The sequence below is a fragment of the Neolamprologus multifasciatus genome, chromosome 1 (genome assembly GCF_963576455.1).
Source record: "Neolamprologus multifasciatus chromosome 1, fNeoMul1.2, whole genome shotgun sequence".
Classification (NCBI taxonomy): Eukaryota; Metazoa; Chordata; class Actinopteri; order Cichliformes; family Cichlidae; genus Neolamprologus; species Neolamprologus multifasciatus.
The window spans coordinates 23,091,079-23,104,949 of NC_140439.1; the positions used below are offsets into that span (position 1 = coordinate 23,091,079).

Consider the following 13,871-nt stretch of genomic DNA (forward strand, 5'->3'; position numbering starts at 1 on the left):
CAAACCATCAACCTTCCGATTAGAAGATGACTTACTTTACCCCCTCTTGACTTACAGCCATCCCTAGTGGGTATATAGTCTCCACTATGGTGAGACCACCTTGTGACTGACATCCCCACTGTATGAACATGTAGTATTCCTTGCTTTCTCAATCAGATTCAGACACATCATTAAAAAATTAATGACGCTGATTGGCTTTTATTGCCAATACTGACCAGCAAATAATGTTAAGTCAACCATTTCAGATCATCTCTACATTTGCTTTTTAACCTAAAATAAATAAAATAACATGATTTGTCTCAGCTGCATTTCTAGTTTTTGTCCAACCTCTGGACTCTATATTAAATTCAGCTTTAGGTGTAAAAATATTTAATAAAAATATTTAAGCTATATCAAGGATTACATGGGTACTTTTGTAGATGTAGCTTTTTTATGCATTTTGCCCTTTCACCCACACATAAAACCAGTGAAAACCAAGCCCTTTAAAAAACGATTTTCAGATTTTAGTCCAGTGATATTTTTGAATATTCACTTAAACGGAAATTACAGTGGACCTGAAATCTGTTATTGTCTGTTTACCAAGAAACAGATGATTAGAAAGTCCAGCTGTGACCTTAACCATACTCTGAAACCATCATTTAGAGGTGTAAACAGCCCTTTGACAGGTAAGCTTTAAGGTGGTTGCTAGAACATGCATGAGAGTTAAACGCTTACAGTCCAACATAATGGTGCACTTAGAAATGTAACTGAATCACATGCAGAGAAAAATATAAAAGTGGAGGAGGTAGACAGAAGGGCTAAGTAGCATACACCAGAGAGGTTTCGTAACAATTAGTATTTAAATATGAGCTGGGAGAGTGGAGGTGGGCACGTCCTACCTCAACTGCCAATTTCATTTTCAGCATCATCTCAGACTTAACAAGTGGGAACGAGCATATGCAAAGGTCTGTGAAGGATGTCAACACAGGTATACAATGTGAAAATTCTTTATGGTTACAGCTGTAACCATAAAGAGACGACAGATAGTGACAGTGGTTAGAGTGGATTTCTAACCACCATCATACTCTGGCTTATAAGGTGTGACACAACACAACTTTAACCAATATTTAGAAATGTATCGACTAAAAGAGGCATAAAACATCATTAACTTTATGAGGTGTGTCAACAGTTGGAAGAATACTGAGTGTAAAACACATATGGTGTTGTGTAATGTAAAATCTAAGATTACCAGGCTTAACCCAAACAAATAGCATGATACTGGGTGGATGGAGAGCAAGAAAGGTAGGTCTTAAATGCTCCAGTAAGACTGGTCAGGTACTCCCAATTGAACTGATCAACTCCACCTAGGAGGAACCTGCAAGGACATACTGAGGGACAAACACCAGATTCCATACAGCAGGCCCAGCCAAGGCAGTAAGCCATCACACGCCTCTCCATAAGAATGGAGCCATAACAACAGACTGATCTCAAATGAAATACAATAGGAGACGGAATGTTTTCAATGAGAGTAGGTAACACACACACATTTGCCCAAACCACCTGTAAGTAGTTGTAGATAATCCATCCACCACCACCTAAGGATGGCAATCAAACATTGTTGCCACTTAGGAAATATTAGAACTGGTTTTCAATTATCAGAATCATATAAGTCTAAGCTTACCAATTACTTTATCAATGCCTGCAGGTACTAGCAATGCACACTGATAGATTTTAGCTAATAAAGCAGTTATACCACCACTGGCACACCAGAATTGACATAAACTTCAAAATATTTTACCATCCATGTCAATGTAAGTGCTTCTTCTTCTGTAGATGAAAAACTAAAGTGACAAGAGTTCAGTTTCTTTAAAAAGATGCATGGATTACCAAAGTTCATGTCATCAGCTTGCTGAAAGACAGTTCTCGCTCCAACATAGCAACGGCCCACCTGAAATTGCATGTATGCCTATACTGAAGCCGCCTCCTCCAATGGTGCCTTAACAAAATATGCTATTTCCACTATATTCTCGAGCACACAAAGCAGATAATGGACTTTACTATTCTACATGTCACAAACCAAAACAACTGCAATGGGTTGCATCCAGGATTCGACACAACTCATGAGCCAGAACAAGTAACAGGAGAAATACAACTTTAGCCAAAATTGACCAGTGTATTCACTGAAAAAGAAACCATAATCAACTTTATGAGACCTGTGGTGTTGTTAGTGTATTTGCAGTTGGATGAATTTGAATATTAGGTATATGGTGTTGTGTAGTGGAAAGCTTAAAATAATTAGGCTGAGGAGAACCAAACAAATGGCATGGCTGTATAGAGAGGCAGCAAGACTGAGACAGCTGGTTCTTCAGTGCTCCAGAGGAAATGAACTCCAGCTAGCAGGAACCTGCAACAGGGCAACACAGAGGAGCAAACAGCAGGAAACATGCAGCAGGCCTAGCTGAGGCAGAGGACCATCACACCTCACATATCAGGTCTGCAACAGCATTTGTATCACAGAAACACCAAGCTGAACTAGAGTTTCCACTGCTGAACATTTTCCTTCACTTGCAGAGGCACGATCTCAGTCCACCACTTGACTGCATAATAATCTAAGTTATTCAGACACTAAATGCAGACAGGTTGCAGACACAAATGTAACAAAATCCACAGTGCGTATTAGCACAATTTCATTTTCTTGGGAAATCCAGCTCTAAAAGTCTACAATTTTTTCCTTCGCCAACTCTGTAAGCCTATATTCTGCTGCACTGGTCTTTGGGGAGCATGCTAATCCTCTTGATACAGTGCGTATGTGGAGAGATTAACATCTTAAATTATTGATTCATCAAAATTATCAACAGATGTAAGATTGACCTCACTGGCTAATACAACTGTACAAATGTAAAAAGCAAACCTGGATAAAACAAAAACACAATGGAACATTACCAGTCAGAGCCTGGAGCTCAACAACAAAATATTGTGGGATCAGCTTGACAGAGAACAAAAGGGAGTAAACATCTGCTGAACATCCCTCAAGAAGCCTGGAAAATTATTACCAAAGACTACATAATGAAATTACAAAAAAAAAAAGCTGTCTAAGAGAGGTCAGGCTATGTATAAAGCTTTTTGCTTTATATATTGTATATTCATGTATTTTTGCACCACTTTCAATAAATTGTGGCAGACATTTCTCATCAAGCTATAAAGACATGAAGCATGGCTCAAGACTTTTGCACAGTATTGTATTCACTTAAGCCTGGATTATACTATGTTGCGGACATGGACATAGACAACTGAAGACCCAACAGCCGTGTAGGCATTCCTGTTCTAATTCTTCAAAATCCACAGCCTTGGCACATGTGTAGTTAATGCATTTTAATGCAAAATCTCCACGGACGAATCAGCATGGTCACAAAAAAAGGCAGGCACATGCTTATGTGCAGGGGTGCACATAAGTTATCCGCAGGTGCGCATGCACTGTCAAAATAAAAAACGCGCACCAGAAAATAAGTTGCAACGCACGTTTGCGTACATATAAAAGGCTGTTTTTGTCCACTAGAGTGGGATTTTCACGGCATATTCTGCACCAAATCTCTGTGCGTTCATCATTTGTTTGAAGCCAGCTCACCTCCTGCAACCACTTTTCCGAGAATACGTGCTTCTTTTGTGGTTTGGACTCCTGACATTTCTTTGGAGGTGGAGGAACACCAAAGTAATTGCTTAAAGGAGCTTGCTTCTTCGACATCTTTAAGAGTTCTAAACAAATGTCTGTCCTCCTCCAGAAAATCTTATGTACGCAAACGCGTGTTGCAATTTCTTATCTGGTGGCGTTTTTTATTTTGACAGTGTATGCGCAACTGCGGACCACTCATGTGCACCCCTGCTTATGTGGTCCTTCATGCTCACTATCTGATGACAAAATTTACATCACTGAGACCCAAGCGGGCCCTAGAAGAATTGCAGATGTGGAAAGCATTAAAAAACGCTTTAATGTAATGGATGCCAGACCACAGTAACTTTGACCTTTAACCACCATTATCCATTCTTGTGAAAATGTGACAGACAGACTATCCAATAATTCAAAATTATGATGCTGCCAACCACACCCGTCATCAGCGTGCTGTTTAGTCAATCAAAAATAAGTTATCTGAGCTGAGCTGAGCTGAGCCCCCCCCCAACTGCCTCCCTCTTCCCACTCCATCACAACCCCACAGATGCAGGGCCTTGGTGTACAGGTGCATCACTGAGGTGCAGGGGAGACATTCTTCCTCTGTCCCCTTCTGGCCACCTGTGCCTCAATTTTATTTCACAACCTAGACATCCACATTGCTAATATTCTCATAGCAGATACATACAGGGCCGTGGGGGTGGGCACACTATACGGCGTCCAGGTTGAATATGGTCTGTGTATTCAACCTCACCTCTGGCGCTGGTGCCCACCTCTCAATTTTAAATACATGTAGACATTGAGGGTTCTCGGGAGGGGCCGTGCTGACACCTGCTGCTTTCGGGCAGGAAGCACCATGCCCTTCCCGTGCTTTAAATGCACTTTAGAACAGCACGCAGCAACACCACATATGAGCGGGCGGAGAGAGTTATGCGATCTTCACACCCCCGTTCTCTGTTCGCCATCGGGGTCTGGGATGCTGGGCCTCCCTGCTGTTGCAGGACCGGGGCGGTCTGCTTGTCTCCACCCCAGGGAAAAGGGCAACATCTCCTGGGTCTGGGGGCAAATTGCCCCTCTGGGGGTGATGGTACCTGGACCTGGGTTATAGACTATGTTTGGGGAGTGTGAGTGTGCGTACAGTGTTCATTTCTGCTTGTCTCCACGTTGGACGAGTGCTGAATATTCGTATATGTGTGCATGAGGGTGGAAATGCATGCTTGTGTCTGTGTGTGCCCATTTCTTTATGTCTATGACTATGTGTCAGGACAGGTCTTAGACTTCACCTCTCTGGGAACATCTCAGGCACCCCCCAGGTGTGGAGGCCTATCCCCCCCCCCCCCCCCCCACACACACACACACACACTCCCTGCCAGTGGCTGATGCCCTCAGCCGTCAGTCCACTGGTGGTTCTTGGTGTCCGGGGCTGGGCGCTCAGGCATGTACTGGGTCACTCCCAGTGGCTGCTTGGAGGGGCCTGGCTCAGTCAGTCAGTCTAGAGCTCTCCTCAGCTCTTTCCAGGTTGGCTTGGTTGGCTGCTGCCGGTCTTGTGTGCTGCTCAGTAAGATTCAGTATTTATTATTTACAGATACCTATGCTTATGTTGGTTGTTGCTATAGTTTCCCTTCTGTGCTGTTTTCTTTTTGCTTGTTTTTTTTCTCAGCAGGTAGTGAAGCAGATTTTTAATGTCTTTTCTCTCTATCCCTCTCCTCCTCCATTTGCCTTTCCCTCTTCTTCTCTTAACTCTCTTCCCAACTTCTCTGTTCTTTTTATTTCTCTTTCCCATCCCCGAGTCCTGTCCTTTCTGACTGTAATAACTTAAAATAAAAATAAATAATAAAGATCGAATAAACTATGAAAATCAAGTGGAGCAGTTTGGCAAAAGGTCCACTTGGGAATGTAAATTGTTGGGCATTTTTCTTGGCCTTCAGACAATAATTCTGATTGCTACAGTGTCATACAGGACAGGCAAAATAAAATAAAATAAATAAAGTTATCTGTGTATAAGTTATTGGTCATTTGCCATTCTCAGCTAATTCATATTTCTGTCTGGGTGCCCTGACAACTTCAACAACTTTCAAGTCTTTGATGATTTGAGGGCTTTGTGTGTTCAAGGTTGTGTTTTGTACATTCCAAGACACTTGTCTGCATGCCTTGGGTTGTGTTACTCTTTAATTCCCCTCAACTCGAAGCAGACTGGCTACTGTATTCTGACCTCCGACATCAACAAGGCATTTTCACCCAGAGAACTGCCACTCACTGGATGCTTTCTCTCTTTTGCACCATTCCCTGTAAACACTGAAGATGCTTGTATGGAAAAATCCCAGCAGCTCAGCAGTTTTTGAAATACTCAGACAACCCATCTGGCACTAACAACCAAGCCACATTCAAAAACACTTAAATGACCTTTCATCCTCATTTTGATGTTTGGTTTGAACCAGAGCAGACTTTATCATATCTACATTCCTAAATGCATGTTGCTGCCATGCTATGCTTTGATATTTGCATTAACAAGCAGTTAAGCAAGTGTACCAAACAAAGTGGCATGTGTGCGTGCGTGCGTGCATGCGTGCATGCGTGCTCAACACAACTCACCAATAACTATTTTCAGCTAAGAAGGAAAACAATTATCTGGTTTACTGAGAACTAAAGAAATGAATCAATAGATAAGTGAAATTTAAGAAGAAACACCAAATTTAAGAAGAAGAAACAAACTTAAGAAACACCCTCCAGAGAAAGCATTACAGACCAAATATTGAATCCAGCCACATAATTGCAGGTCAAATATTTAACTTTTTTCCCCAACATCAAATGATACCACTGAAGTACTGAATTTTAATATACAGCACTGGTCTCAGCCTCTCTCACTTACTCTTGGACATGACTACATATTTACTCCAATGCCTTTTGGCACAGATTCCATCTCATTGACTCCTCAACATGTTTAGAGAACTTTGCACAGCAAAAGATAAAAACACGGGTTTCCAAACATTCCAATAGAAACCTACGAGAAACCTTAAGGTTTTCCTCTTCAAATAAAAGTATCAAGACTTGGTGCCTTTCTTTATAAATGTGAAAAACAATGCTGACTGTGATCACCTTGCTTTTATTTTCATCATGAAATTAAATACTAATGAGCATGCTAAATGCAATGCACAGCCCATAGGTTTTTGGACAATTACACATTTTTGTATTTTTGCCTCTCTACACCCCCACAGCAGAGTTTGTTTTTAATGATTTGATTGAAGTATGCTTTGTTTAAAGGTTTTATTTAAAGCCTTTGAGAGAATGTTGCATTAGGTGTTTAGAAAGTGCAGCCATTTTTATAAGTACTTTCCCATTTACAAAGGATCAAGGATTTATAAAGTGACTAACGTCACTAATATATAAAGTGAAGTTTGAATTGTTTTTAATACTTGCTTGAAGTTTCAGAACCCACAGCCATCACCAAATGCTCCATTTCCTCCCTTGAGATGCTCTGTTAGGCCTTTACTGCAGCGACCTGCACCTGCTATTTGTTTGTGGGTTTCTGCCTTCAGTTATGTCATCAATAACTGAAAGGCATGCTCTAATGAGTTTAGATCAGGTTTCTAACTTTGTCATCGAAGGATATCCTATTTCTTTGCCTTGAGAAATTCTTGAGTTGCTTTTCCGTATGTTTTGGGTCATTATCTATTTGCACTGTGAAGCACTGTCAAATCGGTTTTGCAGCATTTGACAGAATCTAAGCAGAGAGTACAGTCCTGCACACTTTAGAAGTCATCCTGCTGCTTTTATAAGCAGTCACATCAACAACTGCCAGCAAGAGATTTCCATGCCATATTATTGCCTCCACAACATTTGACAGATGTGGCATTCTTGACACGATGAACTTTTTCACTTTCCTTGTTTATATTTTACTCTTCCCATCATTCCGGTACTAATCAATCTTGGTTTCATCTGTTGAAAGATTGTTTTTACAGAACTGTGCAGGCTCTTTAAGATGTTTTCTGGCCAAGTCTTATCTGGCCTTCTTGTTCTTGAATGTAATCAATGCTTTGCATCTTGTTGTAAATTTTCTTTAAATTCATGAAAGAGCCTCTTGATTGTAGACTGTAACAATCATACACCTACCTACTTAACAGTGTTCTTAAATGGGCTAGATGTTTTGAAGAAGTTTTCTTAACCCTTAGATGCATGAGTGACTCTACCCTAAACTCTTCCATAAGTGTGCCACTTTTGTCATTTCAGTTAATAATAATCATTTGTATTATATGGGGAGGGGTGTCCTCTTTCTGTTTTTTCCATCCACCATTTCCACTAGCTTCCAGGCCATACTCTGCACAGGTCTTTCTGTATACTATGCCCGCCACTTCGTTATGGTATTCCATGTATGCCCTGCCTGCTAGCATCTTGCACCCTGCTGTTATGTGCTGGATTACACAGCCTACACCTGGGGTCTTGTCTGGTGTGATAGACCCCAGCCTCTATGGATCTTGTGCTCAGAGCTTGTTCCTGTGCTGCTGTGATTAGTGCCTCTGTGCTGTCTTTTAGTCCAGCCTCGTCCAGCCACAGGTAGGACTTCTGGATGTCAGCCACTTCCTCTATCTGCCGGTGGTACATACCGTGCAGGGGCTTTTCCTTCCATGATGGTTCCTCCTCTTTCTTGGGTTTCTGCTGCCTGAGGTATTCACTGAGCATGCGGTCGGTTGGGGCCATCTTCCTGATGTATTCATAGATGTTCGTGGTCTCATCCTGGACTGTGGTACTGATGCTCACCAGTCCCCGGCCTCCTTCCTTCCCCTTAGCAGACAGCCTCAGGGTGCTGGACTTGGAGTGAAACCCTTGATGCATGGTCAAGAGCTTCCTGGTCTTGATGTCAGTGGCTTCCATCTCATCCTTTAGCCAGCTTATTATCCCAGCAGGTGTACCTCATCACAGGCAGGGCCTAGGTGTTGATAGCCCAGATCTTGTTATTACCGTTAAGCAGCTGGATAGCGTAGTGGTAAGAGCGGGAGTCGCAAGTTCGATTCCCGACTGGGGCGTGTGTATCCAGTAAGGGTCCTAGGCTAGACCCACTATGCTAACCAAGCCCACCGCAGACATGAGCAAAACAGATAAATATGAAGCCATACTGGCTCGGATGTCGCCCGCATTAACAAGGTCCTCGTCAGGTACTAAGGAACCAGGGCTCCCTGATGAGAAGTGGACTACTGGAACAAGAAGCCATCGGAGGACAAGAGACGAAAATAGGGCGCTGCTGGAATGCTACTACGCAAGTAACCCCAGTCACATGAATAGGATGAGGAACCTATGGAATCTTCGATACCCACTACTGACGGTGAAACAATATTCGGTAGAAGGGACTGCTCTCACAGCTAGAGGTTGACGAAATACAACACACATGCTACGGCTAGGGCTGCGCTATATCATACTGTCCACGGTAATACCGGTGTAATGTTGGGCAACGATAAGAAAATGAAATATCGCGATAGAATATGGGTAAAACGCGCATGCGCAGTGCCTTTGTTTACATACGCACATGGCGGCGATGCAGAATGAGAAGAGCGAAAGTGGATTGTTGAATGAAACAGATGAACCAGAATTGGTTTGTAAAAATGCTGCAACTTCAGTGATGTGGAACTGGTTTGGCTTTCATCTGTCAGATACACAACAAAGCACTGTTTTTGGTAGAGCATGCTAGCGGACCGTCGTTATTAGCGTGTTTTTTTGGAAAATACGGCACACTTAAAATCAAACCTTTGATTTTTCTGAAAATCGACACTGCCTCTTATAATCCCGTGTGCTTTATGTATGAATTCTGGTTGTGTTTACTGACCGGAAACGATTTTATGTGGTACACGGCGCTGAAAAATCTGTCAAATGTTTTAGTACGACTTTGCTAAGCTACGAACCCTTGATGGATTGTCGGAGCATTACGGCTACCGTAGGCAGGAGCCTCGCGGAGTGATAAGTACTGTGCTTCAACATAATATTACCGTATTTTGTGTGTATAACCTCTTTTTAAGTTTTGTGGATATTATACATGGTTATGCTGAGGATATGTCGGCCAATTTCCACTGGAAATGCATTTGGCTGAACTGTCAGCAAGGAATTTGCATTTGCACTGTTAAATTTTTTATATAACTTTAATGCACTTAAAAAAGCTGCTTGTTTAAGTGAAAATACATTGATGGTTTTTTATTTTTTTGCACTAATAAAGTTGAGGAGTTGTAAAGTATTTTGTCTAGTGTCAATTATATCGTCAGTTATATCGTTATGGCAAATTTTCAAATGTATATCGTGATAAATATTTTGGTCATATCGCCCTGCTCTAGGTACGGCAAGGGGGAGCCAGGATGACAGGTCAGGGGGTAGATATCATCACTCCCACCCGAGATTGGGTACCAAGCTCCAAGTACAATGGAAGAAGGAACAGAGTGCGAGAGGAACTGACATTCAATTTATCATGTTTAATTTATCATGGATCAGGTAACAGGCCGCAAAACTTATTACTGAATTAAATTAGCAAGAGTTAATTAACTCTTGCAGCAATGTCAAACAACCCTTTTCCATGGTCATTTTTAAACTAAAAGGTACGCAGCACAGGTAAACACTGGTCAGCTTCTCCAGTTAAAAACAGTTTAACTGTGGCAGTTGGCAACTGTGGCATCAGATGCAGCTGTAGTCATTTTAGCAGAGAAATGACTCAAAGACAGATTATTGTTAGCAAAACCAGCTCAGCAATGATCAATCATTTCAGCTCTATACAAAACTGATCAGTCTTGAGGTTTATAGTACAGGCTGCCACATGAGGCAGGTTTCACATAAAGGCAACAGCCCGTTTAGAACAAGAAGAAGTGTCAAGAGTCAAACTTCAAAACAAAAGTACAGAATTGCTCAGAATAACTTCACCTGTGTAAGGGTACACTCACACAGTTACAAGTGAACAGCATGCTGACGGATTTTCCCCACACATCAACAGTAATTACTGCATAATGTCTTGAAAGTAGCTTTCATAGCTCAGTGGTAGTTCATGAATGCATGACACCAATGTAATGATTCAGTAAAGCACTAGATGTTACAATCCCGGACAACGCATTGCTTTTAATGGAGAAAATCTTGAGGGATGGCTTATGAGGAAAGCAGCCCAGAAACTTTACCAGCAGCACACATCTTTGTGAGCCTCAACTTTCGTTCTTTTACCCAAGCTAGCCTGCCATTTTCCCTGGTTAGGTTTAGGGATTCGATTCTGATCTAAATTTTTAAAATTTGGGACACATCATCAGTAGTAGACCTTGGATTCATCGGTAGAGGAGGCCAAAATTTATGCTTAACAAAATGGAGCAATTAAGTAAATACTGTTTTTTTTAAACAAACTAAATAATAGTGGCAGTAGTAAGAGAGTGGAGGGGTGGTGGTGTAAAGATCAAGTGTAAAACGTAACCCAATGTGTTCTCTTTTTGGAAACCTTGTGTTATCTTACTTTAGTTTTAATGTGTTTCTGGGACAAAGAGCACTCATTTACTGAATATTAAAGTCAGTGGTTCTAACTATTTGGGAAAATGCAATTAATGCCACTCACTTATTCAGTCTATTGTATTTTAGCTGACATCCCGCTTCACTCATCATGCGTTATTTGGCAGTGTTGTGAGCTGATAATGTTATCTACTTAAAAACACTCAGTGGATGCCCAAGCTTTTCCTCAGATGGACTTTGTGACATGTTTAAACTTTGTACATTACTTTAAATAAGTACACTTGTTTGTCCTTGGGAGACCCATCTGTGTCTCTACCATGAGCTCAAACACGAGACACCACACCAGAGTGACAAAAGCTAATGACAGCATGTGTCAGATTTGACACAACTGATGAGGGAGCCAGCCTTTGTGCAATTTCTGAACGGCCCCCCCGCCGGGCCCCCACACACTCCCAGAGTGATGTTGCGCACGGGGGCAGCGTGACCTTCCTGTCACCCATTCGGGCAACTTTTAAGCCCATAACTACGAGAGTCACAATTTCACAAAAATCACGCATCAACCATGAAAGAAGCTCGCACCGAGTTGCGTACGCCGTTTGACAAAAATAAACCGGTGTCTGATTCTGTCTGCCAAACAGCCTGTGACACTAACGCCGCTGTCGAGGCTGTGATGACAAAATATCTTTTGGCACGTATGTGCACCTTCAGAACCATCACTCCGTCTGTAGCTATTCACCATGCTCGTTCGCTCAGCGCTGCTGTCACTTTACCACGACTTTCAACTCGGCGACACACTGAGGAGTTCAGCCCGTAAATTACATCTTATCCATTTACTACAGTCGTGAAGAATTATGACAAAGTATATCAAAAGCGACATAAAGTATAAGCTTAAATTAGGCAATCTTGTCTTTGCCAAGCTTGAAAACGGGTTAGTTTCGTCTGTTAAAGGGCTTAGGACACCGCTTTTTGCATACGCGACGCCCTTCCCTTTACTTCCTAATTCCATTATTCGTCAATATTACAGAGCATTTTCCTTAGACATGTTTTTATCCTACCTCGTAAAGGTCTCCTGAAGCCATTCTTGGGTGCAGACAGCGGCGGCGCGGCGTTCTTGCCTGCCTTGTTGGCTTTTTTTGGACCCTACTCTCTCGGTGTTTCGGCGAAAGCCCCGATAGACGGGAATTAGCGAGCAGCCTTGTTATTCTGAGCAATCCGCAGCAGCAGCTCAGACAGTGTCAATCGAGCCCGGCGGATCGTTCCACGCTTAAAACAAGCAACCATCGGGGCGGTGCTGTTTACATATACCGAAGTACAGGACTAAAAATTAGTCCCGGACTAAGAATGTAGCCTGATGGTTTGCATGCGCCCAGCTCATCTGAGCTCTGTTGCAATCCACTCAGCGGGAGACGTTATACGCGTTGTGTTTACACACACCAGCTGGGTCAGATCCCTTTCTATGATCCCCTTTACCTGTCCACTGTGGCGTCATAGAAAGATCTGACCTACCTTATTTGTATTCACCGGGAAATATCTAGAACAAGTTAAGCGGAACTATCTGTAATGATTAATCACTAGCTACTGATGTTGGTAGACCTTCTTACTGAACTTTGCATCAGCATCAAATATATTTAAAATATTTATTTATTTATTAATAAATAAAATGTAAAAAATAAAGCGATTAAAAACAAAAGGTTTGTTTTTCCCTGTTTCCAGGGGTTCTGATGGGTTCTCTCCGGGTCACCCAGCTTCCTTCTGAGTCTGGCACTTTTAAACTGGCTATAGAGCGTGAATGGCTGTCTGTCTCTCTGTGTTTGCCCTCCACAGACTAGCTACCTGTCCAGGGTGTGGCCATCTTTCTTCCCATGACAACCGGGTAGGAACCCCTATCTAAAATCTGAAGAATAACTGGTTGTTTGGCACAGACCAGGTCTTGATCACAACATCTTTCACAGAACCTTGGATGAATTACCTTAGAGTATGAAAACCTTAGAGTATGAATGCTTTTGCAGCATTTTCATATCCGCTCTACCTTAGAGCAAATGTAAAAATTACCTGAAAAAAGACGCTGACTACAAACAGGAGAGTATTTTTCCTTCTCTAGGACTCTAAGTTTTCAGTTATTATATGAAAATTAATCCAGAGTTGTATCACTTGAAACTGTTTTCAACAATATTTTATGGATTGAAACAAATCTGAAAATAAGATGTAAATATAAAAGAGCAAATGAACAACAAATTGCTCCTGTCAACTGAAAAATAGAAATCCACACTCCTCTAGTGAAATTCATGCAAGTACATGAAAATAAAGAAATGAAAATTAGCATAAAAATATTATTTGTATTAGTTCAAAAGAAAGAATAATCCAAACACTGCATGGTTTAAACAGTTATTCTGTCTGACTTTGCGTCAGATCCAGATCTTTGAAGTTGGGGCCCTCAGACCATTTCAGATGTTTTTGTTTGTCTTTAAATGTATTTCATTCTTTCTAGTAAAATGTTCAATATTGCATGTCTTATTCAGTGTGAAGCAGCTGATTTCTAAGTTTTCCTTCCAAATAATGCCGTTACCTTTTTGGCAGTTACAAAACTGAGGTTTATAAAGGTTTGTTCATTTCTGTTATAACTTTAATCTTTAGGATAAACATCGAATACAAATACTCTTAGGTATAGTGACAGTCCTTTTGCAATCTTTGCACTTGTCGCTTCCCAATATATTTCAAAATATTTCAGTGTTTCTACACAGTCACTGCATCAAGTGATTTTACAGGACAATGA

General features: G+C 41.5%; 1 protein-coding gene across 1 annotated transcript in view; it reads right to left on the reverse strand.

Moving 5' to 3' along the window:
- The window catches only part of LOC146525768 (chromodomain Y-like protein 2), a 49,296-nt gene extending 36,760 nt beyond the window's left edge, over positions 1-12,536 (reverse strand). The window contains exon 1 of the mRNA XM_085155561.1: positions 12,154-12,536. Coding sequence (XP_085011687.1) covers positions 12,154-12,177 — 24 coding nt within the window. The 5' untranslated portion in view covers positions 12,178-12,536. The remainder of the gene's footprint in view (positions 1-12,153) is intronic.
- Between the last annotated feature and the right edge of the window lie 1,335 nt (positions 12,537-13,871).